Consider the following 26,462-nt stretch of genomic DNA (forward strand, 5'->3'; position numbering starts at 1 on the left):
GGCCATCCGGGTACTTTGCTCTTAAAATTGCGTTACGCCCCTTTATGGGTGAAAACAAACCGAATGTCTCATTGACTTACATGCTACATCGGCTAACCTAAATGAACACATTCCATGCTTCAGCCACGGCTGTTTGGCTATATTATTCGAACAGCCGGCAACACAACACGTTTTCGGCATGTTGCACGTGAACAACGCTTGTCTACAGGTCCGTATCTTTCGTTTATTAAACCCCAACATTACCAATTGACTTGTATGGGTTGTTTTCCCCCACAAATGGGCGTAACGCACATGGAAAACGTCACGCCGTTCATGAGTATTACTACGGCTCGACTACAGTACCCAGAATGCAATGCGAATCAGGAAGTAAGTGCAATAGCGCTTCCATTCAAACGATCATACCGGCAAACCAGTCAAGTTAACTTTAACATTAATCGGCGGATTAAAACAATGCACTAGCTAAGCGACCATAGTGACAAAGTTATTAACTTCTGACCAGTTAAAAGACAGCAGCTGACGATCAAGCAGTTAAACAAAACCAGCGAGAGAAAGTAAACCCAGCACCTTACCGGTGATGTGCGCCGCTCTTCCAGCATGCAAATTGGATGTTGTCAATGTGCGTGCACGTTCCCGTTTATACGCATTTCTTGGACTATAACAGCCAACGGCAAGCAAGTACACTAAACCCAGGTGAGTGCCCCACCCACCTAATCAGCTGTGCTGTGTTACATTTAATCACCCGTGAGCTGACTTACCCTCCACCAAATGACAGTGTGCAAAACACGTACGCTCAAAAAACAATCTCGCGTCCATAATAACACACACACAGGGTCTTTCTCAAATGCAAGGCCAGTGTCCTTCCAAGTGTATCAGCCTAATTAGGCACGCCCAGTGATTGGATACCCTTTATTAGTCATACCCAGTGATTGGATATTCTGTAGAGTTCACCAAAAAGTATCCAATCACTGGGCGTGACTAATTAGGCTGATACACTTGGAAGGACACTGGCCTTGCATTTGAGAAAGACCCATTGTCTATTCGTGTCCACAGCACAACCAATCTTCAATGTCAACACCTCCCTGGCCCATCAACAAAAGGCACCACGACAAACTTGAGCATGTTCATGTTAAAATTTGGCTACCCACAGCTTAATAATTAGATGAATCTTACCTTAAAGCAGAATCACGAGTATGTTTTCCATGCAAGTTAGTTCCATTAAAAGCCCGGGGTGGTTGACATGATGAAGATATTTTGTCCCAGTGTGTTCAAACTACTTGAAGCTGCTACCCATCTGATGTTGAATATTTCCACAATGCAGCGATTGCAAACGGCTCAGCTATTGCCTGTCATCTGAACCATATTTCTTGCTACTTCTCTGATTTTTTTTTTGTAGGCCTAATAAAGGCAAAACGCCAAAGACTGCCATGTTTTCTGTACGGCTAGAGTTTGAACAAGCCGTGCTAGCTGTTGTTGCTATCATACTTTAAGCAGGAAGGCTTCCTGAATTGTAACAATTTTTCATGTTGGCAGCTGTGATTGGCTCACATACTCCCGCCACAGTCTAAAGGCTCTGCTTTTAGTCCCATTGACAAGCTATGTGACAACTTAATACGCATGCGCAAACTTCTACATTGACAGCACTAAAGGCAGGGTAGGCAGAGGAAAAGCGAGTCTTACCGGGCTGCCTGCCTGGCTGGCATTCGAAAGCTCTGCTTTCACAGGCTACCAGCAGCCTGTCTCTGCTACCAGCCGGGACTGCGCGTTGCCACGGCAACCTGCCCAAGCCTGAGCGCTTTGCTTCGTGCGATTACTTAGGTTTTTGATCGTTGTCCTGCGTATACTGTACTTTAAACAGCCCACAATTTATGCTGAATCAATGTTATTGTTGTGTATGTGAACTCTGAAGAATATTTTTTAAAACACGTGTTAGTTTTTATTTTTAAGACATTTATCCCAGGGTAGGCACTGCCTACCCTGACCGCACGTCTCTGGTTAAGTCATAATGATTTTTTCCCCATATACTGTATATAGTTTGTACACATTTGGTATGCTTGAACTGAGAAATGATTACTGGTGGGATGGGTAAACTCTGTTGATGTTTAAAGTGTGCGTCTGACTGAACCCAATTGATAACGTTTGGATTTGACATGTAATGTGCTTATAGCAATAGCAATGTTGTAACACAGGTAGTAGTTCCAGAGCACATCATTATAGACAATTGTCATACAATTTGTTTGACATAGAAAGAAAAAAAATAATTCAGATAACATTATCTAAAATCACTGTAGATTAATAGTCCTAATCAAAGGCATATGAAAATAAATCTGGTTTTAATTTCTTTTTAAAGGAACAGTCCACCCTTTTTTCACATAGGCCTAGTTGCTGTATTTCCAAGCATTATTCATGAATGTGCATATCATTTTCTTCTCAGTGTTTTCAGTACTCAGATTTATTGGATGCATAATCACTGGAAGTAAATGGGCAGCATTAGCATCAAGCCACAAGTGATAACAGGACGGGATTAAATAGCTGTTTTGCACTCTGGTGAATTTTGCATATATTTTAAAAGTAGTTTATAATTACATTTGATTATGTTTTGTTTGCTCCCCATAGACTTGCATTGCTACTCTTAATTTGGCTGTACTGTTAAACTAGGTAATGCAAACACATAGACGAAAATGATATGCACATTCATGAATAATGCTTGGAAATAGTGCATATATGTGAAAATCAAAAACGGGTGGACTGTTCCTTTAAAGCACATCAGGGAGCTGGTTCCAGCATTTGGCAGCATAATAACTGAATGTTATTTCACTCTGTCTGGATCTGGCCTGGGCACAACCAACAAAAGAGACTCTAAAGTTTGAAGGCCTCTTTTAGTATGATATTGCACTAGAATATTTGCAAAATATTTAGGGCCTTGATTGTAAGTCTCTTTGAATAAACACATCTGCCAAATGTAATATAATGTAATATTAAGGGCCTAGACCATTCAGCGACTTATATACCATGAAGAAAGTTTTAAACTCAGTTCTAAGCCACATTGGGAGCCATTGCAGTGATGTAAGCACTGGAATTATCTGATGTCTTTGTTTAGGTTAGAATTCTAGCTGCAGCATTTTAGATTAGTTGCACCTGCCTGAGTGACTTTTGGGGATGGCCTTCAAGTGAAGCATTGCAATAGTCAGCTCTACAGGAAATTAAAGCATGGTTTAAAGACATAATGTGAGGGGAATTGGGGGGGGGGATAACCAAATTGTGTGAAGGATCAATATGAAGGACTGAGGTACTGGTCCAAGTGCACATTTGTCATAAGCAGGTTGTGCCAATAGCATGTGGTAAGAATATTATTTAAACAATTGAAGACTGCTGACAAAATAGTTATAGTGGGATAGATTGTGGAATGTAGTGGAATTATGATTGAACAATAACATTACTCAGTAGAAATAAAAACAAAACAGCGAAACAAATGTAATCATTTTATACAGTTGAGGACGATATTATTAGCCCCCCTTCTGAAATTAGACATATCTCTTCATTGATCATTGAGAATGATCATTATTAATAAATGTATGTTATTCTGGAAACGAATACACCATGGAGATAGTATCCAATAAGTTAAATTTGGACTTTTCCATTTTCACAATGAGTTTAAACAAAAAAGTGTAAAAATGGCGAGGACAAAATTATTAGCCCCCTTATCATTAATAGTCAATACAGTGCCATTTATGAACAAAAATTGACACCAGGCACTTTGATTAGTTGTTAACTATGTTGGCACATGTCCTACCAGGGATTTTGGCCCATTTTTTCATTGCAAATAGTTAAGCTGGTCCAAATTGCATGGATGTTGAGGATGGACATTCATTTTCAGCACTCTTCAAATACTATCTGAAGGATTGAGGTCTGAACCACTCCATGACCATGGTTTTAGTATCCTTGAAGAACATTTGAACTATTTTGGATGCAAGTTTTGGGTTATTATCTTATTGAAAGATCCAGTGAAGATCTTAGCTCCCTCTATGAGCATATTTTTACAAGGTCACTTTCCACATTCTATCATAATTTTCAGTTTTTATGGTGCCGTACACCCAAACAAGGTTTCCTGTGGCTGAGGCTGCCACAGAATGATGCATCCATCACCATGTTTAATTGTGGAAACCATCTTATAACGATTCAAGGACTATCCCTTTCTTCACCTGACAGAAGCAGAATTCATGCATCAAAGCAGGTGCAATTGAATATCATCAGATGAAAGCAGAGACGTTTAAAACTCATTTTTGACTTTCAAATGTTCACAGGCAAAGCTCAATAACACTCTGATATGCACTGCCTTTAGTAAAGGGATTCTTCTGTGATGATGGCCCCAAAGCCCAATATGATGACAAGCCCTAACAACTGTCTTTCTTGGGGGGGGGGGGGGGGGGGGGGGAAACCTCCAGGTGAGGCCAGGTCAATAACAATCATCTAGGCAGGTGTCCAATGCTTCTTTGGTCTAATGAGGCTAAGCAGTTTCCACAGTTACACGTAGTGGAAGGGCATCAAGTTTAGTCTGTTATTCAGCCTCAGACACAGGGAGTATGGGTCTGAATCTGGATTGCTGGGTCTTCCAACAACATTGTAACCCAAAGCATACATTTAGATTAGTTCAGAGGTTCTTCAAGGACACTAAAACCATGATATTGGAATCACCCGCTCATAGTCCAGTCCTAAATCCCACTGAGAGTCTGTGGTTAATGTCTATGCTCAGCATCCATGCGATTTGGACCAGCTAGAACACTTTGCAGTGAAGAAATGGGCCAAAATCCCTAGTGGGGCATGTGCCAACCAAGGTAGCAACTTATCAGAGCCTGTTGTCAGTTTTGGTTCATAAATGGCGCCATATTGACTATTAATGATCAGGGGGCTAATAATTTTGTCCTTGTCATTTTTGCCCTTTTTTGTTTAAACTCATCGTAACAATAGAAAAATCCAAATTCAACTCATTGAACATTATCTCCATCAGTGTATTTGTTTCCAGAAGAACAGAAACGGTTAATAATGGTCTGTCCTACTGAGAAATCAAGAGAAATGTCTAATTTCAGGAGGGGGGCTAATAATATCGTCCTCAACTGTACCTACCTGGCAGATTTAAGGTGCTGAAGAACATTGCGAACAAGATTGCAAGCAGCCTCATTCTGGGGTTGTGTAGCTGGATCCAAGTGCAGTACCAAGTTTATCTTATCTGGACTCTGATATATCACTTTTTGTGCTGTCTTGAAGACTGATGTCTCCCACACGGGTAGGTGCAATTCATTTCCAAACACATTCAGCATATGAGCAAAATGTTCTGCATTTCCCCATCCGAAAGCTGCCGTCCAGAGTGTTAGTAAAAAGCAGGAATCAACACTGAAAAAGTGGATGGCAATCATAAATCTGCTAACAACACAAAGCTTTGAAAATACTACCCATATTAGGCAACATTACTTACCTGATGTGCTGAAGGCAGCTAAGAATCATTTTCTGCATTTCTTCAGAAATATCACAATTTGTCAGGTCTAAAACAACCTTGCTGTCTTTTGATTGGTTGATGATGTAAGACATGGCATAGCACTGATAAGGGTCTAAACATCCATCCCCAAATTCAAAACGGCATCTGATTTTGCTGAGGAATGCAGAGCATGCCTGATGGGACTGCATTTCAAATAGACACTGACAGAGAAAGATAAAGTCTTCACTTCTGTCATCTGGGGTATCATCATCTGTGGGGGGTTGCAGAAATGTGCTAAAAAGTTTCTCATGGAATGCATGGGATGTCTCTTTAACGACCACTTCTGGTATCAAACATTTCAGTAATTTTTCATTTTTCTCAGAGAGGAGACCACTCAGAAAATGAATCACATGCCTCATGTGTTTCCCCTCCTCGTTTGTACATGATTGCAGAACGTCATCTATCTCCCCAGGATTAGCAAGCAACCACAGAGCAGCAAAAAACTCTTGCATTGTGTTGTGAAGGAAACTGCAGCGTGTTTCTGAATAAGTTGGCCCGTCACGAAAAGTCAGTTGATTCAGAAAATTACGCTCAATCTTGCCGTCTTCACAATCCTGTAGAAGAATAGACCGCTGTTTGATTGCACTAAAACTAAGTTTACACAAATGCACAATCTTTCCTTTATTGTCCCTAATAAATTGGTCTAATTGTGGCTTCATTAAACCTGGTTCACATTTCCCCAGTACATGGCGGAATATATTGAGGTAGATGTTTGTTACTGTGCACTGGTTGGGAGCTTTAGCACTGTTATCCAGCATGCAGGCAGCAACCATAAGTGCATGAATGGGGACATGACAAAGGCTACGCAGCTCTGGATTCCCCATTACTAATGCCACAGCATCAGGTTTATCTTGAAGTATGCTGGACAAACATTTTTGGAGTGATTTCTCATTGAACCCCTGCACACACACTCGGCAAGCCATCTCTGGAAGGACCTCCTCATGTTCTGGTCTGCAGGTCAACACAACCTTGGCCTCTGGGAGAATTTCTTTGTTCAGTATCTTACACAGGATTGAATTGAAAGGAACATTTTTGACGCCATCAAATAATATGACAACATGTTCAGAGTTATCCTTGATGTCTTGTAGGACCTCTTCTCTCTTTGAATGTGGCTCAACGTATGCATCAAACAGCAAAGATTCTAGATTAGTTGGTTTTGACATGTCAGGAAGTGTTGTCTCATCAAAGTAGAACAGATAGTTAAGTCTTCTGTTTTCCATATTAGCCCAGAGGTTGATCATTTCCATGGTGATGGTCGTCTTTCCAATTCCTGGTTTGCCAACAAGCAAAACATCTTGCCCATTTTTCAGCAGATCTTCAGGGGATTCCTGAGGTTCTTTTGAGGGTATATAGGTGCTCAGCTTCTTAGTGCGTGACATCTTGTACTTTTTGCTTTTCTGTTTAATTTTAGCCTTCACTGGACATTGCTGTCCATCTGTGTCGAGCACAAGTGGGGCATAAAAAAACTTTCCATATTCTGGTATGAGGGATTTCGATTGTTTCAAGTGATTATTTAGTATTGTCTGGGCTTTCCTTTTGAGCTGGTTTTGGTATTGTTGACATGGCTTCGAGCCTGAGGATAACAGTCAAAGAAGTTTATAAGTGTAATGTACATAGTATTAACATTAAGGCTCCACACATTATATGCAGGGAAAACAACTATTGATCACACCAGCATTTGTTATTGATTTCTCACCTGTGGGCTCCATTTCAGGATCCTGTCTGAAGGAGAAACAACTGATCCATTGATGCAAGTCAGGAGTGGCATCTTTTGGTAATGTTCTGCCCCGCTCACTATCTAGAATCCTGAGCAATAAATAGCTTGCTTCTTCACCCTTGTTGGTGACAAAATCTACAATATGCCTGGTCTGGTCAGAGGGATTCTTTTCTGACATGATAGCTCTGCCATTCTCAAAATTGAATACCTTTAACTGTTGAAGTTTGTCAACAATGAGTGATTGATTCTTGAGGTGCTCAATAAGTAGTAGTCGTGCATTTCTTACATAGTCCACCGCTGAATGTTTTGTGTAGGCCATGTTGTTGGCACTACTTACAGTAGGTACTCAAGTCATCCTCCACAATCTTACACCTGAAAAAAGACAAAACAAGTTTTCACAATAAAAGCTAGAAGTGTGTATGTACAGCTCCTTTCAACAACAAAAAATAGAATATCATGGAAAAGTTAATTTACATAAATCCATCAAAAATGTTTTTAAATGTTTTCAAAAACTTTCATTGATTATATTAAATTCAATTGTGTTTATTTGCCAGATACATGTCAAAATTCACACAAGAGAGATAGCACAAAATAGCACAAGATAGCACCAGAAGACAGACTAGGGCAAACAAACATAAACTACACATCAGTGATAATAACACCAAAATAAACTAAATTTAAATATATACAGACACTTATCCAGTATTCTCTCTTTTCGCATGCTGGCGTTTTTATGGGCGGACCAGAGGTGAGCAGTGTAGAGTGTACAGTAGACTATGCCTTGGAATGGACTGGAACAGAATTCACAGCCTTTAGTGTTTGCCTGTGCATACAACTTAGGGCTTCCGCACACCGGCTCCGACAAAGTGCTGCGCCTGCGCACTGCTCCGCAAAAGTTCGATTCCATTGTTTTCAATAGAACCACGCACACTGGCGCCGATGTCCGCGGACATTCTCCGATGTCGGATAGCAATTAGAGACAAGTTCTATTTTGTCGGCGCCGCCCATTGACTACCAATGCTATGTTCATGTGAAATTTGGTTTGGGGGCCCGAATTCTGTCGGAAGCAAAAGTGCGCCGCACTTTGTCGGAGCCGGTGTGCAGAAGCCCTTAGATTCTAATGAATGATGATGATGATGACATACAGACATCTTAGAACACTGTCTGTATGTCATCATCATCACCATTCATATGATCTGTGTAATCCACTGACCTAGGTATTTCTTTGCAAAATTCAAGAGATTTATTAGACAGTACGAAAATTTGAGGCTTTTATCCTGTTTAGTTCCACATATTAGAACAGCGCTTTTGCTGGAATTACATTTTATGTCAAATTGTATACCATAGGCAGAATATACATTAAGAAGCTATTGCAGCCCTGCACTGCTTGGACTAAAGGCCACAAGGTCATCTACATACATACAGGTAAAGGCCACTTTATTAGAATAGTTTTTCATTTTTTTATTTTTACATATTTTGGCATTCCGGCTAAAAAAAAAATGAATTGGGGAATTCGCATTATTAGAATATTGTAATAAAATCACAATTTTCTTCAGCAAAATTCGTGTCACATCAAATCAGTTGAAATTTCATACTTTCTACATAACATGCAATGTTCAATACTTAATCACTGCCATGACGTGTCTAACATTGAAGTCAATGGCAGAAACAGTGCATGGGAGTTATGAAAGCCTAGATATCCTTGATGCGTTGCTGTCAGCTGTTCTTGTTTGTTGACCTGGTGACCCACACTTCACTCTTACACATACACATTTTTAAGAAAGACTTGAAACATTATTTGTCATCGATTGATCACTCTATTTGTCCTAAAGCTGTTCATACTCGTTTAAAATGTGCTATTTTCAATATTCGTAACCGCCGCTATGTTCCTGTTCATATTCTATGTTTGTGTGTCATTATACATTTACAATATCTGCAGATATTCTCTCTGTATTTATGGATGTATAAATGTTGGTTGAATGTTTGATTCCTATTACATTTGTATCAGACTTTTCTTTCAATAAAAAAAGTGTTTCCACACAGTTCGTCCCCCTCGGGGCCGCAAACTCACCACCTCATTAATGCATCTGTTTGGCAATGGGAGGCACAGTTCGAGACCGCTGAGCTAAAGGCCCGATCCGATAGCTTAACACTAACGCACTGTATTGAGGTTTCGAGGGGAAGATTTACTAACGTTCCACACCACACTCTGCTAGCTGGCCTCTGTTACATATGCATTGCAATATTTTGAGCAAAAGCATGCTTTTACCCTGTTAACTGAACCTTCACACTCTGCTCTTACTGATGCAACGTGCAATTAACGAAGACTGGCCACCAGGGTGGTCCAATTTATCCATGAAACCTCCCACACTAAAATGACACGCGTTTCAGTTTTCAATGCAGATGGCGCTCACACTGAAAATTCAATGCACTGAAATTACAATTTTATGTGCACTGTGCACTTAACACCAGCGCACTGACACTAGTGCGCCATTTGCAACACAAAAAAAGTCTACCTCAAAATAGGCCCTACTATCAGCTATAATCTCACGTAGCCATGGCCATAGGCACGTTTGAGGCTACAGAGGTCTGGACCTCGGTAATTCCGTCAGAGGTTTTTTTTATGCCCAAATGAAATAAACATACAAAACTCAAAACCTCTGGGAAACATCCTTTGCAAACTGTAGTTAACATCCATGTGCTATGTGCTCTATTTTTGCCTTTGTGTTCTGTTTTTGCGAGTGAACAAGATTAATTAATAGCGCGAGAGGTGCGACTTCTGGGAGAGAACGCAACTCAGCAGACATCGCAAGTCATTGGCCGAGTTCATGACGGCACATTGAGCAACACTAAATTACGATGGATTCTGGTTAGAAAAATGCGCAATAAAGCACCGCTGCGAACGTGACCATCAAGCCAACGCAGCGCTGGATGCTTGAGACGTCGCTATCAACAGAAAGCCAACCGTTTCACAAGATGAGGACCTAAAGCTCATGCAGAATAAGTAGACTATGATGTCTTTGACAACGTTATAAAGCCATTTGTGTCATTATTTGTAACAAGTCGTCATTGTAGTGGAAAAGACCAACTGCAGCTGCTGCACATGAATGTTTAAAACAGGGTTGGGTAGAAAAAACTAAGACATTAATGGTCATGCCCTTCCAGATGACGAGAAAAAAGTGTAGCCTACTCCAAAGGTTTGCACCAGGGATAGCTGTCCCCACTGTACTTTTGGAGGAAAACAGCTGAAATACTATTCTCAGTGGGAGAAAAAAATATGAATGGCTGAGATACAGTGCCCTCCATAATTATTGGCACCCCTGGTTGAGATGTGTTAAAAGCCTTAAAATAAATTCAGTGTTTATTGCAGAAGAATACTGTCACACTGAAAATTGTAGGAAAATGTAGCCTTCAACTCAAATGAATTGTAAGAAAATAAAAAAATCCCTGACTAAAAAATAATTATTTTTCATTAAATCACCTGTTCCACATTTATTGGCACCCTTAACAATTCCCAGGAAATAAATATAATTGAAGCATTTCTGTCATTTCTACAGTAGTTTACAAAGTTTACCAGAGTATGTAGGAACATTTAATTAGTAATTCATCACTTCCTGTTTCCCTAGGGTATAAATATGACGTGACACCGAGGCCATTTCTCTTATCCACTCTTAAACATGGGAAAGACAAAGGAACACAGCATACAAGTGAGGCAGATGTGCGTCGACCTTCACAGGTCAGGCAGAGGCTACAAGAAGATTGCCACTCAACTGCAGCTGCCCATATCCACTGTGAGAGGAATAATTAAGAAGTTCAAAACAACTGGAACAGTGGTAAACAAGCCTGGACGAGGACCCAAGTTTATTTTGCCACCACGCACAGTGAGGAGTATGGTAAGAGAAATCAAAAGATCTCCAAAGCTCACTGTTACAGAATTACAACAAATGGTAGCATCCTGGGGTCACAAAGTCTCCAAATCAACCATCAGGCGCTGTCTACACGCCAACAAGCTGTTTGGGAGGCATGCACAGAGAAAACCTTTCCTCACTCACAATCATAAACGCAAGCGTCTGGAGTTCGCCAAGCGGTATTGGGGCTTCAACTGGGACCGTGTGCTTTGGTCAGATGAGACCAAGATTGAGCTTTTTGGCAACAAACACTCTAAGTGGGTCTGGCGTACCACGAAAGATGCGCATGCTGAAAAGCACCTCATACCCACTGTGAAGTATGGGGGTGGGTCAGTGATGCTGTGGGGCTGTTTCGCTTCCAAAGGCCCTGGGAACCTTGTTAGGGTGCATGGCATCATGAATGCTTTGAAATACCAGGACATTTTAAATCAAAATCTGTTGCCCTCTGCTCGAAAGCTGAAGCTGGGTCGTCACTGGGTCTTTCAGCAAGACAATGACTCTAAACATATGGCCAAATCTACACAGAAATGGTTCACCAGACACAAAATCAAGCTCCTCCCATGGCCATCTCAGTCCTCTGACCTCAACCCCATTGAGAACCTGTGGGGTGAGCTGAAGAGGAGAGGACCCAGGTCTCTGGATGATTTAGAGAGATTCTGCAAAGAGGAATGGCTGAAGATCCCTCTTTCTGTCTTTTCCCTTCTTGTGAAACATTATAGGAGAAGATTAGGTGCTGTTTTGTTGGCAAAAGGGGGTTGTACAAAATATTAACACCAGGGGTGCTAATAATTGTGACACACATTATTTGATGTCAAATAATTATTTCTTTATGTGGGATTTTTTCCCCACTGAATAAATGCACTTGTATTGAAGGTTGTATTTTTCTCTTTTTTCTATTAAGGTCCCATATTATTTAGAAAAAAAAAAAAAAAAAATTGGAAGCTAAAAAACACATCTCAACCAGGGGTGTCAATAATTATGGAGGGCACTGTAATTGCCATCTGAGGATGCAGGTTATTGTGCCACTTGCCTCTGCTGTATTTAAGTAAAAGGGTCAACTTAAGCTGCATTACAAAGGGCTTTACTGACTGGAAGAATGCTGTTTATGATAAAAGAGGCATGATACCAAAGCAGCTAGGACCAAATCAGCTTGAAATTTCATTCCTGTTACTGACGGCTCACAAGAGCAGACATCATATAGTTTGAAAGAAGATTACTTGCGAATTTGGTGATAATCAATATAGAAACCATATCTTTTAAATAAAGGGGTTAAAAAGTGGTAACAGGAAGGACACTGTAAAAGTCACCACCCCCAAAATTCCAATAAAATAACAAAATTTCATGCTAAATAAGACTGTATGTTACTAAAACAACATAAAAATGTGAAAATAATGTTATTTCTCTACACCCGTCTCCAAAAGAGTTGTCGCCTATCCATCTGTTTGGAATAACAGCTAATAACCTGACTTTTAATTAATCACTTGGCTTCAGAAGTCACTCATATGAAAGCTACAACCCTCCCGAATGAAAATGTATGTACAAAAATAAATTTCATGCACCAAAGAAAGATTGACCCTTTAATGAACACAGACAGGGCAGTCAAACATGGTACAGATACAGCTTTTATGAGGAGCTGCATGGGTCCGTGTATATTTTCGTTCATTCATTATTCTATTTTGGATATCACACGAGAAAGGAATAAGGACTTGTTTATGATGATTTACGCTTGAATATCACTTGTGAAATGGAACCAAGCGCCATATTTTGATATTTTGTAGGTACTGAAAATGAAACGTTGAATCTTAGAAAAGAGAGAAAAGCAATAAAGAAAAACGTCCTTCTGAATTGCGTCTTTTGTTTATTCAATTCGGGTGACCTGAGAGTAAATCCTGGAAGGCTGGTTGAGCCTTCATTACATGGTTTCTTTGGAGGCAAACGGACTTTGCAGGCATTGTTGATGCAATATTCAGAACGTTGCTACACTTCAAAGATGTGGTCGATCTGTGATGACTGTGCGAGGAATTTGTGTCATGAGATGGTTGCGTAGGCTATCCATATCAAGCAAGCGCCACAAGCATGTGCATACGCCCCACCACCATTGAGTAGGGCGTCCCAGAGGGGGAAGAATGATTTACTGTCTATTTTTTTACTTAAACTTATCAACCAATTTAACCTTCGCAACGACATTTCATGTGCTTAGGCCTGGTCTTAAGACTTGATTGTATTTGGCCATATAGCCTATTATAGCGTTCTAATCCAACAGAAGTGCAGCTGTGCGACCAGGAGAGATATCTTCGATGGGAAGGGGTAGACCAACTGTCATTGAGAACATTGACAGTTCTTACGATCAGCATCAGTTTCCCAGTTCATCTCCAGCCTTTTACCCGGACATATTGCTTTCCAACAATATCACTAATGCTCCAAATACACCAAAGTGAAATGTGTATTCAACATGCGTAAAACTTGGTATGGAGAGCGCGCGCTTCAGCTCAGTACACTTGCCAGTTTGCGGGAGAACACTGCTTTGGACCGTTTGCTTCCTAATGCATATTACTACTTGTGAAAGGGTATAATAGGTTATTGATTCCAGAGACTTTAGCCTTTATTTAGGCTATAATGTTGAGTCCATAACATAAAGGGAACTTCATCTCTATTTTATAAGGCGGACGCACGCTCAAATAGACCTACAAGCCTAACCATCACGCGTGCTGCGCATAGGCCTACTAGCCTGTACATCGCATCATTCTATTATTTTTCTGTTGTGTCTCTGGCTCCAGCTACTGTTCTGTGTGTCGTTTGGTAGCTAGACCTTTTCTGATGCGTTTCAGACGGCAAACTTTCCTTCCGGGTAAACAGAGGGGGAGGGGTCAGTCAAATGAAATTCAATAAACGAATAGCCAAATATCACAAATTGAAAAACGATCAAAACTTTTGTCATTTTTTATAATGCTATTATGGTATGAAGTAACACATGCAGAAAACAAAATACAGCCATTTCTGCTTGTATTGCTTTAATCAAAACAAGAAGTTGCACCCTTTTTTGAATTTCATATTTCATTCCAAAATAGAATAATGAATGAACGAAAAAGTACACGGACCTGCATGCATGCTGCAGGTGTTTGGGCTTTTATCATTGATTAAATCATGAAGTTAAACATGTATTGCTCTACGAATAGCGAATATGTCACCATCTCTCATTGATCGTCATTGTTTTTCATTGTGTTGCTTTCCATGATTACAATGACCCTAAACATACACATAAGGCCAAAGTTGATTTTCTAGAGAGGTGAGAGTGATTCGGTGATTAATTATGACACCCAATCTGCGTATTTGAAGTGTTTTGAAGTGACTTATCTGCTCATTTTCACATTATGTTCGACAGGCGACAAAACTTTTGTCTTGTGAAAATCTGCCCTGTCTGTGTTAAATAAAGGGTCAATCTTTCTTTGGTGTATGGCATTTATTTTTGTAGGCCTACATACATTTTCATTCGGGAGGGTTGTAGCTTTGATATGAGCAGGGACGGATCATGACTCCATGGGCCCCTGGGCCAGACAACAAGATGTTGTCTGGCCCCCTCCAGATGTTAGAGACCCTATATTGTTGGGCATTCAGGTGTTTTTCCCCTGAAAATATGTGAAAATAGAGTTGTTAAAACTGTGATTTTACTCAACATGAGAATGGAAATTTAGAGGATTGGGCTTCAGGGCCCTCTGGACTCTTGGGCCCCTGGGCCTGGGCCCGGTAGGCCCTTGCAGTAATCCATCCTTGGATATGAGTGACTTCTGAAGCCAAGTGATTAATTGAAAGTCAGGTTATTAGCTGTTATTAACAGATGGATAGGCGACAACTCTTTTGGAGAAGGGTGTATAATTAACAAATAAAAACACCTTGAAAGATAACTTTTTACTGAGGGACAGGGAATGTACCGATCCGACGAAATGATCCGTTCACAACCAACAACAAAAGTGAAAATAGCCTTTAACACGTAAGGCCACCAGAGAGGGTTTATAGAGGTAGAAAGGCTATGACGCCACCCTTCCAAAAAAGTTACATTTTTTCTGCCACAAGTTAAGCCTATGCCTACACATGAACTCCCTTTTACTTTTATACAGGTAAACAATTACATAGCCTACCCTACATATTTGAAGTGACCGCTTCTCCAGTATTTGCGTCCAGGGGACAAGGCATCCCTGGCGTTATCACATACTCAGCGACCAACAGCGAAGCCGAAGTTACCAATTGCCATATGTTCAATTTACCCTACCTTTATCCAAACGCTGACGACGCTCTCCGTCTTTCATGTGTGAGAGTGAATTGCACCATTGTTGGTCACTCAAATTGCCACTTCTAACAATGGAAAAGCTCATAGTGCGATAGGCTACAGCTTCCGTGTTTTGCGATATGCGCACAGACCTCGCGCTTCTTCCGCAACGGTCTCTTTTTATTACCACAACCTGCGATAGACGTGTAGGCTCAGTCAACAAAGCAAATATCTAACAACAACGCCTCCGGTGAAATTGTTGCCAATTGGTCATCAATGTAGCCTATTTAGGAGTGCACAATTGGCATTCCAGTTAGGATGTCTGCAAATCGTAAGAGCTGTAGTGTAATGGAATACATTGTATTGCTTCAGAGGGATTATATATATAGGCCTACAGTGAGTCCAAGTATTTGATCCCTTGCTGATTTTGCCGTTTTGCTCACTAATAAAGACATGATCAGTCTATACATTTATGATAATATGTATTCAAACATGGAGAGACAGAATATCAAAAAGAAATTCCAGAAAATAACTTAAAATAATATATTTTAATTTATTTGTATTTAATGTAGGCAAATAAGTATTTGACCCCTCTAGCTAAAGAAGATAAAGTGCTTTGTGACAAAGCCCTAGTTGTCTAGCACTGAGGTCAGATGCTTCTTTTAGTTGATGACAATGTTTGTGCATATAGTAGAACATATGTTTGCCCATTTTTCTTTGCAGATTATCTCTAAAACATTAATAGTTTGTGGCTGTAGCTTGGCAAATGGGAGGTTCAGTTCTCTCCATAGAATTACTATAGGGTTAATATTTGGAGACTGTCTATGCCACTTCACGATATGCTTCTTATTGAGCCACTCCTTCGTTGCTTTGACTGTATGTTGTGTATTATTGTCATGTTGGGAGATCCAAAAATGGCCCACCTTCAGTGTAGTGGTGGAGGGAAGGACGTTTGCACTCAGGATTGCACATTACATGTCTCCCTCCATCCATTCGTTGACGATGTGAAGTTGTCCTGTGCCTTGGTCAGACACACCCCCTCAAACCATAATGATACCACTTTCATGCATGATGGTAAGGGGGGTGTTCTTGGGATCATAGACAGCAGTTCTCTTTCTCAAAACACATTGAATTGTGTTAATGCCAAACAGCTTGATTTTGGTTTCATCTGACTACAGCACCTCCTTATCATATCCTAAACCAGTCTGATGTCCGTTGACAAACCTCAGGTGGGACTGCACAGGTTCCTTCTGAAGTAGAGGTACCATGTGTGCACTACAGGATTTTAAACCTCTGTGGCATTAAGTGCTACCAGTAGTTTTCTCAGTGATTTTGGTCCCAGTAGCTTAGATATCATTGCCTAGTTCATCCTGTACAGGTCTAGGGTGCTTTCTTTCTGTTCTCATGATAATCAAATCCATACAAAAGGTCAAATCTTGTATAGAACCCCAGACAGGCTGGTGGATAGTCATTTTGTATTCCTCACATTTTGGAAGAAATGCATCAACAGTTGGGTCATTAACACCCAGTCTGTTTCTTGTGGCGTTGCAGCCCATTTAATCTTTGTTCAGGTCTAAAATCTTGTCCCTGATATCATTTGGCCGCTCTTTGGTCTTTCCCACGCTGGTGAGGTTGGAGTGTGACTGATTCACTCATACTACGGACTGATTCTGCTGATTCAATGTGTCTTTTATGCATGTTAGTATGTACAGGTGTCTTCAATTAAGATGACAAGTTGATCGGAAGTACCCATCTGGTCTGTGGGCCCGGAACTGTTATCAGTTGGAAGGGGATCAAATACTTATTTTGCTTGATGAAATGGAAATAAATTAACATATATTCTCTTATGTTAATTTCTGGATTTTCTTTTTGATATTCTGTCTCTCCATATTAGAATGCACATTATCATAACATTTATTGACTGATCATGTCTTTGTTAGTAGGCAAACCAACAAAATCAGCAAGGGATCGAATACTTCTGGGACTCACTGTATATGAAAAAATGAAAATGAAAAATCTGTTTTTATTGCTAAAAGTTTTTATAAGGCAAATAAAGGCATAAAAACAAATATACATAAGGGCATTTCACTCATTGTACATGTCCACTCTTTGTTAATCCCTAACATTGATAAAAAGAAATAAAACTCTGGCATAGTCCATGTCCACAAGATATCAGCTTGACAGTAAGCCATTAATGATATGCTGTGCTGAGGTCTTGTTGCTGTCTATGTTGTCTTGTATATTAATGTCTTGTTTGTTTTATGTTCTGTGTGGACCCCAGGAAGAGTAGCTGATAAGTCAGATCTACATTAGCTGATATCAGCTAATGGGGATCTTAATAAAATACCAAACATATCACATATCAAATGATGTGTCTGGGTCTTGGCTGTCCGACCAACATGTTGTTCTTGGGAGAGCAGCTCTCCGGCTCCATGGTCATCACCCTGACCGAGTAGCCTCGCGTCTCCGCGGCCTGGCTCCTGTCCAGGTCTACCAGCCCCATGCAGCTCTTCCCTGGGAGAAGAAGGTTGGCAAAATACAACGCAGTGTCAGTTTAGAAAGAAAATAGACCAAAGTATTTTTTACATCTATATCTAAATTCTACCTCAGGTTTAAATATACACTGTGTAGGATGATGGCCAGAGTAGGTATTGCAACGATAATGGTCATTGAAACTGTGCTGCCTAGTGCCAAATTTGGTCTTTTCTGGAAAATTCACTATATAATGAACTAATATTTACTTGTACCCTAAAGTATTGGAAATTCAAAATGGTGGACATGGGGAAGATCCACCATTTCATGTATGAAAAGTGCAATTTCCCCAGTCATAACGTTTTTTTTTACAATTGAATGGTGGAGATACATATTCCTAAAAAGGTAACAGTTGGGAATGGGCAGCATAAATTCTGGAAAGAAACTGCTAAAAATATTACACAATGCACCTTTAAACTACAGGGCTGAATTAACAAGCTAAGAAATAGTTAACGTAACATGACTTTCTTTCTGGAGCTTGAATGAGCTTTTTAAACTACCATTACTTCTGTGAGTGGGAATAACCACAGACTAAAGGAGGTCATTAAGCAGTCAATAAATGTATTTCATAGTTAACATTTCTGAAACTGACAAACAATTTAAGCTTACCAATTTTGCGTCGATCCTCTGGAAGCTGGACTGCTGTCTGGTCTGCAAACCGACACAAGATCATGTGCTCCTGTTGAAATAGACAAGCTGTTTAGACTCACACCAGATGAGAGCTCTCATTCACACCCATAGACTTCATGATACATGTTATGTGTAATGTGGCAACATTTTAAAGGTGCACTGTGTAAGATGGTGGCCAAAGTAGGTATTGCAACTATGCTGCTCATTGAAACTGTGCTGTCTACTGCCAAATTGTATCTTTTCATGAATATTTACTAAACAATGAACTAATAGTTGATAGTATGACCAAAGCACAGTCAGTTTTGCAGTTAAAAATGTCTACTTTTGGAAAGTCAAAATGGCGGACAATGGAGAAGATCCCCTTTTTCATGGGTGAAAAGGGGAATTTTCCCAGCTATAATGAATAATTATAATTGTATGGTGGTGGTAAGTATTAATGAAGAAGGTAACATTTATGAATGGCCAGCATGAATTCTGGAAATAAACTACTAAAAATATTACACAATGCCAGGGGCGGAGCTGTAGGAGGGGCAAGCAGGGCATATGCCCCTGTGCCCCAGGGCCCTCCTGTATTGGTAATGGGGGCCCTATTGTGACCGTGGCAAGTTGTTTGAGGGGTCCTATCAGTGTTTTGCCCTGGGGCCTGTGTGCAATTGTTCAGACACTGCACAGTGCACCTTAAAAGCAATGGTTTCAAATATTATTACCTTGTATTCCAGTACCTTCGAGAACATTTGGCTGCATTTATAGAGAAACAAAATTTGTTTAGGTCAGTTGAGTTGTATCACTTTTCATTATTTAATCTTTATTTACACATTTTTAATCAATGGATTAGTTTGAGTTGTATTCTTTAACTGCCAGCCTTGTGGAAAAGGCATAAAGAAGAGAAACAGACCTGCGAGGAAAAGTGAACTTCTGTGTGTTTTGGATGAAACCATAGCAACAGGGACTGATGACGAACGCAGCTCCAGCTTGAAGACAGCGCTCCAGAACCATGTCTGTGGCAACTCCGCACGCGTGCAGTGCAACCTGAAAGTACAACATAAGCCCACCAGTGTATTATGGAATCACTACGATTACATTTTGGAAGCACAGCATCAGCATGGTCCAATTGTTATTGATTTTGTCTGCTGGTGTGAAGTTTTCAACTTATGCCTGTTTTCCACTGCCGGTTTTCTGGTAGACCTACAGCTCGACACAGCGCGACTCAGCCGCCACTATTTGCTTTACGATTGAGCTGTGTCGTGCCTAAGTGGCGTGCCTAAGTGGTGGCGAGTCCTGCGGTGTGGAGCTGTAGGCCTACCAGAAAACCGGTAAAGGAAAAGAGGCATTAATGTATCCTACACTGAAGACCAGATTTTTGCTCACCTGACTATTATTATTAATAGTAATATGCGAGGGTGAAACCTCTGCCAACAATATCAAAGAGAAGTTGATGTATTTCATCAAACCACTCAAGAGTTACACCAATCACACTATGTTTAATACACTGTTAGTGGTCATGCACCCTTGGTCTTGACTTCTATCTGCATAAGGTTTATGAAACGGCACTGACTCCTTACCCCTATTTGGAACGATCCAATGTAGTAATCCAGGTTGGCCTGAATGAAGCCGATGTTTGTAAGATTTAATGTAGTGCATCTTTCCCTGGCTCTGACAAGAGACTCCTCCTTATTCTCCACCAGGATAACCTAATTAAAACAAAAACAGTGATCCAGCATTATTAATTATGGTACAGCCAAATGATCAGCAAAATTAACAAAGCCTTTACAGAGAGACTGAGAAGGAGCTTCTTTCCTCATTCCATTTCTTTACTAAATTCCTCCTAATTGAGTTGACTGAACACGCACAACACACACACACACACACACACACACACACACACACACACACACACACACACACACACACACACACACACACACACACACACACACACACACACACACGCACACACACGCACACACACACACACACACGTTTTGCACCGGCCATTCATTTCAGTATATGTGACACGAAAGTCTCTCTATGTATATGGCAAATAAACATCCTTGTATCCTTGTATACTGCCAGGTCAAAGAAAGTAAAATGTTGGTTATCATATTGCAGTGTGTCATTAACCACATATTCTGTGCCTCTATGTTTGGTATATTATCACTTCATACTATACTACATTTTTTTTTCTGAGTTCAGTAAAGAAGGTCCCACCTGACACTGAGGATGCATGTGTGCAAGTACAATCCCCACATGACCCTAAAAGCAAAGACACAAACAGAAAAGATGATTACATTACTTTTAGATAGATCATTACACTAATAACATGGAAATACAATCAAGGAGCTACAGAACCTGGTTGTGATATCATAAGGTATCTGTAACTGTTTCAATTGACGTGTTATTTTACTTGATTTGTTATTTTAATGCAACTGTGTAATTTTAATTTTGTAACTTGAGCCGCCACTTGGCCAGGACACCCTTGTAAAAGAGGTTCTTAATCTCAACGGGTTTATTTTTCCTGGTTAAATAAAGGTTAAATAAAAAAATAAAAAAAAGGTGCTCTTACCCCACCACTGCAGAAGTCCACTACAGTGTCTCCCGGGTGAACCAGCTGAGTTACCATGGCAACAAGGTTGTTGAGCTGCTGGCATTTGCGTATGGCACGAGTGTCTGACATCTTTCCTATGAAACACAACTACATATATTAACACTTTCCACAGAAATAGAAACTTACTTCGCAACTTACATGAAAAAAAATGTGACAATTTCAAATGTAATTGGACACATCATTATTTTGTAGAGGCCAAGAAAACACCACTGCATAGTCATAACGTATTGTACATCAGCACTACATGACTGACCTGTGCTGGGGTTCACGGCAGTTGGCAGATCTTCCCATGGGACAGTCCAGTCTGGGCATGGATGGGGAGAGAACACTGCTTCAATGCCACTGTCCTGTGACAAAAAAATGCAAACACACACACACACACCCACATGCATCCTGAGTCTGTGAGCACTCTGAGTCTTTGGTAACTATTCAGTTGGATGGCATTTGCATGAACAGCTTAGTAGGGAAGTATGCATTTTAAATAACTATTGGTGTGTTAAAAAATACAATTGTTGATGAGTGGACTTCACGGTCAAGGCTTACAACTCAAGTGTTATTTTACATAGCAGGGGCTAGGCACATCACAACCTACTTCTAATAGAGGAGATATCTTTTGTTACTTCATAACATTTTATTTTATCAAGTGGTTTTGTTGTGTACCTTGAGTTTAGTGAGCGTGGGCCTTGGTCCTCCAACGAAGGGCGTCTTCTCTGGCTGGGCACTCTCTGGCTCCAGTTCCTCAGCAGGTGTCGCGAGCTCAGGTAGCACCGCACCAGACGGGGAGGGCTGAGGCATGAACAGAGTCATCCCACAGCGTTCAGCAGCTTTGCGGACGCCAGGCACGTCCTGCACTCGAGAGTACCAGCGCAAGAGGAGGGGAATACTCGCCAATGCATGAGGAGAGTGCTCCTGGAGGGAACTCTGGTGAGAATATAGAATAGATATGATCATGTTATTACATGGCTATTAATGACCACCACAGCCTGATTTGTGCATACCCACTTTAGAAGTTTCGTTTTTTATATACACACAAACACACATACCCATTATTTAATACATTGAGTTAATATTTATTACGTAGGTGGGGTTTTGATACTGATCGTATGCCCAAGCAAGTAGCATTGAAACGGAAAAACAATTCAATGCAGTATGAAGTATCTCCAGGTTATAAAACATTCCTGAAAAGTAAAAACATTGGTCGTTCCACGTGAAATCAGACACTTTGGGAACCCAAAATTAAAATATGTGGCGATTAGGCCCCCCGAGAATCCAATTTCACATGAAATGAAGCACATGCCTTACCAGGTACTGATGAATGCAGGGTAGCAGGACCACGTCTGTGAGCGTGAAGTAGAGCCCCTCAGCAAACTGATGCTCCAGCTCTGGCAGCTGTGTTGTCTTCACCCTCCTGATGTCAGCAGGCTTCTTCAAATCAGCGTCAGTAGTTCCATCTGTGGTCAGTTTGGCCATAGCAGCGTCGAGTTCAACTCCTGAGCCAACAGCACCACCAGAGCCATCGTCCTCCTGTAATGCGGACTGACTTGTCGTCTGCTGTTGAAGCTTCTGCCTGCGTAGCTTGTCGTCATTGTGGACCTTGACTGGCTCTCCTAGCCTCTTCTCCAGGAGCAATACGGCAGGGGGGATAGAGTACTGTGCAGGGCTGCCCAGGTGTTCCTCCACCGCACAGGGGATCTCAAGCTCACACAGACGCGTCCACCGACTGACCTGGAAGCAGACAAGTAGAGAGATCGCAACAGATAACGGCTCAATAAAAATGAACTGGATCAGCATGAGGGCAATCAAAACACTAGAACTGTGTTTCTCAACCTTTTTCTGAACAAATGCCCCCATGACCTCATCATAAGCCTCCCAACGCCCCCTTGACCTTATCATAAACCTGCCACTGCCCACTTAGTATTGAAAAATAAAATAGACTAATGCCCCCCAATGGGAACCCCGCCCCACTCAGCTGTATCCTTCTCAACGCCCCCAGGGGAGCAGTAGCGCCCCCGTTGAGAAACACTACACTACAACGTATGGGTTATGACACTTAAAGGTGCACTGTGTGAGAGCCATACAGAGAACAGAGTCAGGCGATCTCCGCTGTGTGCTAGGGCCGACTTCCTCATTAGCAAAATTAGCTGTTTTAGCTTCTCAGTACTGCTCAGCGTTGCGAATGTTAGTTCCTAGTAGTGGGCGTAGCACACAGCAAATGCAATGCGATGCAATGCAGGGAATATGACAAGACTTGCTGTTCGTAGTAATAACTTCAGATAAACATCACAGGTGCTAAAAGTGTTGTGATTATCACCACCGAGACAGTTGATAGTTTACATATTTGTGGTGATTACCCCGCAGTATAGTTCGTTAGTCCTTATTTTTGGCTGTTAATGTGGTGGTTCTATGTTGAGTCTATGGGAAGACAGCTGCTTTAGGCACAACCTTATCTCGTTGAAAGGCGGGGCTGCAATTTAATTCCTGGTCCTCCAATCGCGTAACTCTGTTCTCTATATGACTCTGCATTGTGTAGGGATGGTCAGGTGGCCAGGGTGGGTGTTGCAAACTATGCTGCTCATTGGGACTGTGCTGTCTATTACAAATTTGATCTTTTCATGAATATTTACTAAATAATAAAGTAATATTTACTAATATGACCAAAGTACAGTAAGGTTTTCAGCTAAAAATGTGTATTTCTGAAAATTCCAAGTGCCGGACAATGGATGATACCTTTTTCATGTATGAAAAGTGCAATTTTCCCATAATGAANATTTGATGGTGGTTGTTAGCCTGATAAACCAGCCTAAATGTATGGCGCTGGTTTACCAGGCTAGGTGGTTGTATGAAAAAGGTAACATTTGTGAATGGGCAGCATGAATTCTAGACATAAACCACTAAAAAATATTACACAGCATACATTTAAGGCCCTGACAACCTATATCCATCTTTTTTTCAGGGACTAACTGGAGAACAGCACACATGCTGATCTGGTATGTTTACCATATCTAGAGGGGATGGCACCATTGGATGGCACACATCACAAAAGACTAAGTCGCTCAGAGTAACCAGATTATATTCCTTCCTGTCAAATGGCAGTCTTACCTCTGCACAGGCTTTGAGGCAGGTGTTCTTGAATCCCAGCAAAGAAGAAATGTTCAGGTCTCCAGGGCTGTCTTTGCTGGTCTTCTGCACAATGTTCCTCATCACCACTGCCAACCCTGCTCTACAAAACCTCCCATCGGCCTCCAACACTGCTGGCAACCTACAAGCCCTGACTAACGCCGGAGGGTCTGGCAACTGTAGCTGCTCTGCTGCGAGGGTTGATGGCAAGTCACCTAACCATTTCCACTGCTCACCTGATTCCGGGCACAGAAGGATGGCACGAAAAGATGTGCTCTCGCAGTAGGAAAGAAGAAATAAAGTGATAGATGTGTGCAAAGGTAAGGAGTATTGCTTGTTTTCACATACGATCTCTAAATATATAGTGTCTGGGTCACGTTTTAGGTCTGTGCCACCCATTTTAAACTTAAAGTTGTGCAAATTAAAGTGTAATTTCTAACCACTTAAGAAAGAGGGCACCAAGAAAACAGTGCCAAGCACTGGCAAGCGTTTGCTCGCAAAGAAGGCAAGATATATTACAATCTATCGCATAAAGTACACAGTGCAGTTGCGGAAATTAGCATGTCCAGATCAAGTAACCTTGCGACTGACAATCTTGTGTTTTAAAAGGTTTTAAAGCTCTTCCAACAGCTTTTCATTGCTGTCTGACCAGCATGGTAAACATGCAGTGAATGGACTTCCGGGAGGGATCTACACGTGGGATTGTTGTGTACACTTCACGCGATGCAATCAAAATAAAAGCCCTTCCATTAAACTCATTTTTTCCCGAAATAAATATCCATGAGAAAGAATGATGGACAGACTTACCATACAAATCGAATCATCTATGTCCTAGAGATTTCCAATAACATATCACTATGATTAAAAGAAAACAAACATCATCAGCTTTATGCTTATTAACTTTGTGGCATTGGTCTAAAGTTTTCACCAGATGGCGCTGCACTTCAAATAACGCTGAAGGCCATTGATCTCTGATGCAGTGATTAAACAGACTGTGTGCATCCCAAAATGTGACCTTGCCTCCTCCACTTGCCTCCTCCACTTGCTTCTCGTCATGATGACATCACTGACAACAGCATTATATTTCAATATCTTGCAAAAGCTCAATTGTAAAGTCTTTTTCTCATTTGCAATTGGGATGGTGAATGAAAAACAGTCCCTCAAAAGTTGTTGTGGCGAGGCTGACAGCTGGGAAACTTTATCGTTTTCTCCAGAGGAGGAGGGGCCAGGAGGCGGGACGAGGAGACAAGCACAAGTGGAGGAGGCAAGGACACATATTGGGATGCACCCACTGTCTCCCACTTCAGTCAGTGGTTAATGCAGTGATTCTCACACTTTTCGTGCCATTCCCCCCTTCAGAGGAAGGGTGTCTGTCTGCGCCCCCCTCGAGCAAAGTGGTTACGAAAATACAAATAAATAGGCCTTCGTAAAGTTTATAAGAGCCTTATATACACGTATATGGCCTATGATGTTCTCTAAATATTAGTGAATAAGTTCATAAATATATTGTGATTGTAAAGTGAATGTCTTGACTTAATGGCAAAGCAGAAAAGTATTAAAAATAAAAATCTTCTGACTTCACGCACCCCCCCTCCAATACCTCCGCGCCCCCCTAGGGCAGCTTCCGCCCCACTTTGAGAAACACTGGGTTAATGGATCTCTATCAGGGAGACCTCAGACAAACTCCATTGTATGTTAATATAGAAATATCTCTTATTCAGTCATTGAAAAAGTAAAAAAAAAAAAAAAAACTTAAGGTGACTTCTTCTGTCATGTCTTTTTACGAATGCAATTATAAGGAGTCAACTGCGAATTTTAACGCAATTCACTGTACTCTTACGACAAGTCCAAAAGCTCTCTGTGACAGCAAATGGTGCTTCTTCCATGTCACAGCAGGCCACCCAGCTAGCCGGGCCTTATTCCAGATCATGTCCCCCGTCCTCGCCACACTTTTACCAGTTCTGTTGATGATTTTGCTGCAGCTGTCTGGTTGGGTTGAAAAATAGTGTTGTGTCCACTATTTTCACCTTATTGTGATACCCCCTTTCCACCAAAAGTGCAACCTGTTTTCATTCAAAACAGCTTTGTGTCATCCTGACTTGTCACCATACAGACCCACCCAGGCAGCTGAGGCTGATGTTGCTGTGCATTACTCCACA

The 26,462-nt window shown here is 41.1% G+C and overlaps 2 protein-coding genes across 3 annotated transcripts in view; both read right to left on the minus strand.

Moving 5' to 3' along the window:
* The window catches only part of LOC134464037 (uncharacterized), a 63,606-nt gene extending 48,028 nt beyond the window's left edge, over positions 1-15,578 (minus strand). The window contains exons 1-4 of the mRNA XM_063217487.1: positions 15,423-15,578; positions 7,227-7,619; positions 5,471-7,103; positions 5,122-5,388 (exon numbers count right to left, since the gene is read on the minus strand). Of these exons, the coding sequence (XP_063073557.1) occupies positions 5,122-5,388; positions 5,471-7,103; positions 7,227-7,566 (2,240 nt within the window). The 5' untranslated portion in view covers positions 7,567-7,619; positions 15,423-15,578. The remainder of the gene's footprint in view (positions 1-5,121; positions 5,389-5,470; positions 7,104-7,226; positions 7,620-15,422) is intronic.
* Positions 15,579-17,428: 1,850 nt separating this feature from the next.
* On the minus strand, positions 17,429-24,970 carry gstcd (glutathione S-transferase, C-terminal domain containing). Of its 2 annotated transcripts, XM_063185535.1 has the most exons (12): positions 24,286-24,970; positions 22,489-22,911; positions 21,847-22,107; positions 21,440-21,533; positions 21,145-21,260; positions 20,790-20,834; positions 20,144-20,272; positions 19,477-19,610; positions 19,289-19,319; positions 18,561-18,630; positions 17,744-17,933; positions 17,429-17,662 (listed from the first exon to the last, which is right to left on the minus strand). In XM_063185535.1, exons 1-11 carry the CDS (start codon positions 24,700-24,702, stop codon positions 17,782-17,784), a joined length of 1,872 nt encoding a protein of 623 aa, XP_063041605.1. In that variant the 5' UTR covers positions 24,703-24,970; the 3' UTR covers positions 17,429-17,662; positions 17,744-17,781. The 2 variants fall into 2 exon arrangements, with proteins under 2 accessions (XP_063041605.1, XP_063041597.1); XM_063185527.1 differs by having other exon boundaries at positions 17,429-17,933.
* Between the last annotated feature and the right edge of the window lie 1,492 nt (positions 24,971-26,462).

This window comes from Engraulis encrasicolus, chromosome 2, assembly GCF_034702125.1.
Source record: "Engraulis encrasicolus isolate BLACKSEA-1 chromosome 2, IST_EnEncr_1.0, whole genome shotgun sequence".
In the NCBI taxonomy this organism is placed as follows: domain Eukaryota; kingdom Metazoa; phylum Chordata; class Actinopteri; order Clupeiformes; family Engraulidae; genus Engraulis; species Engraulis encrasicolus.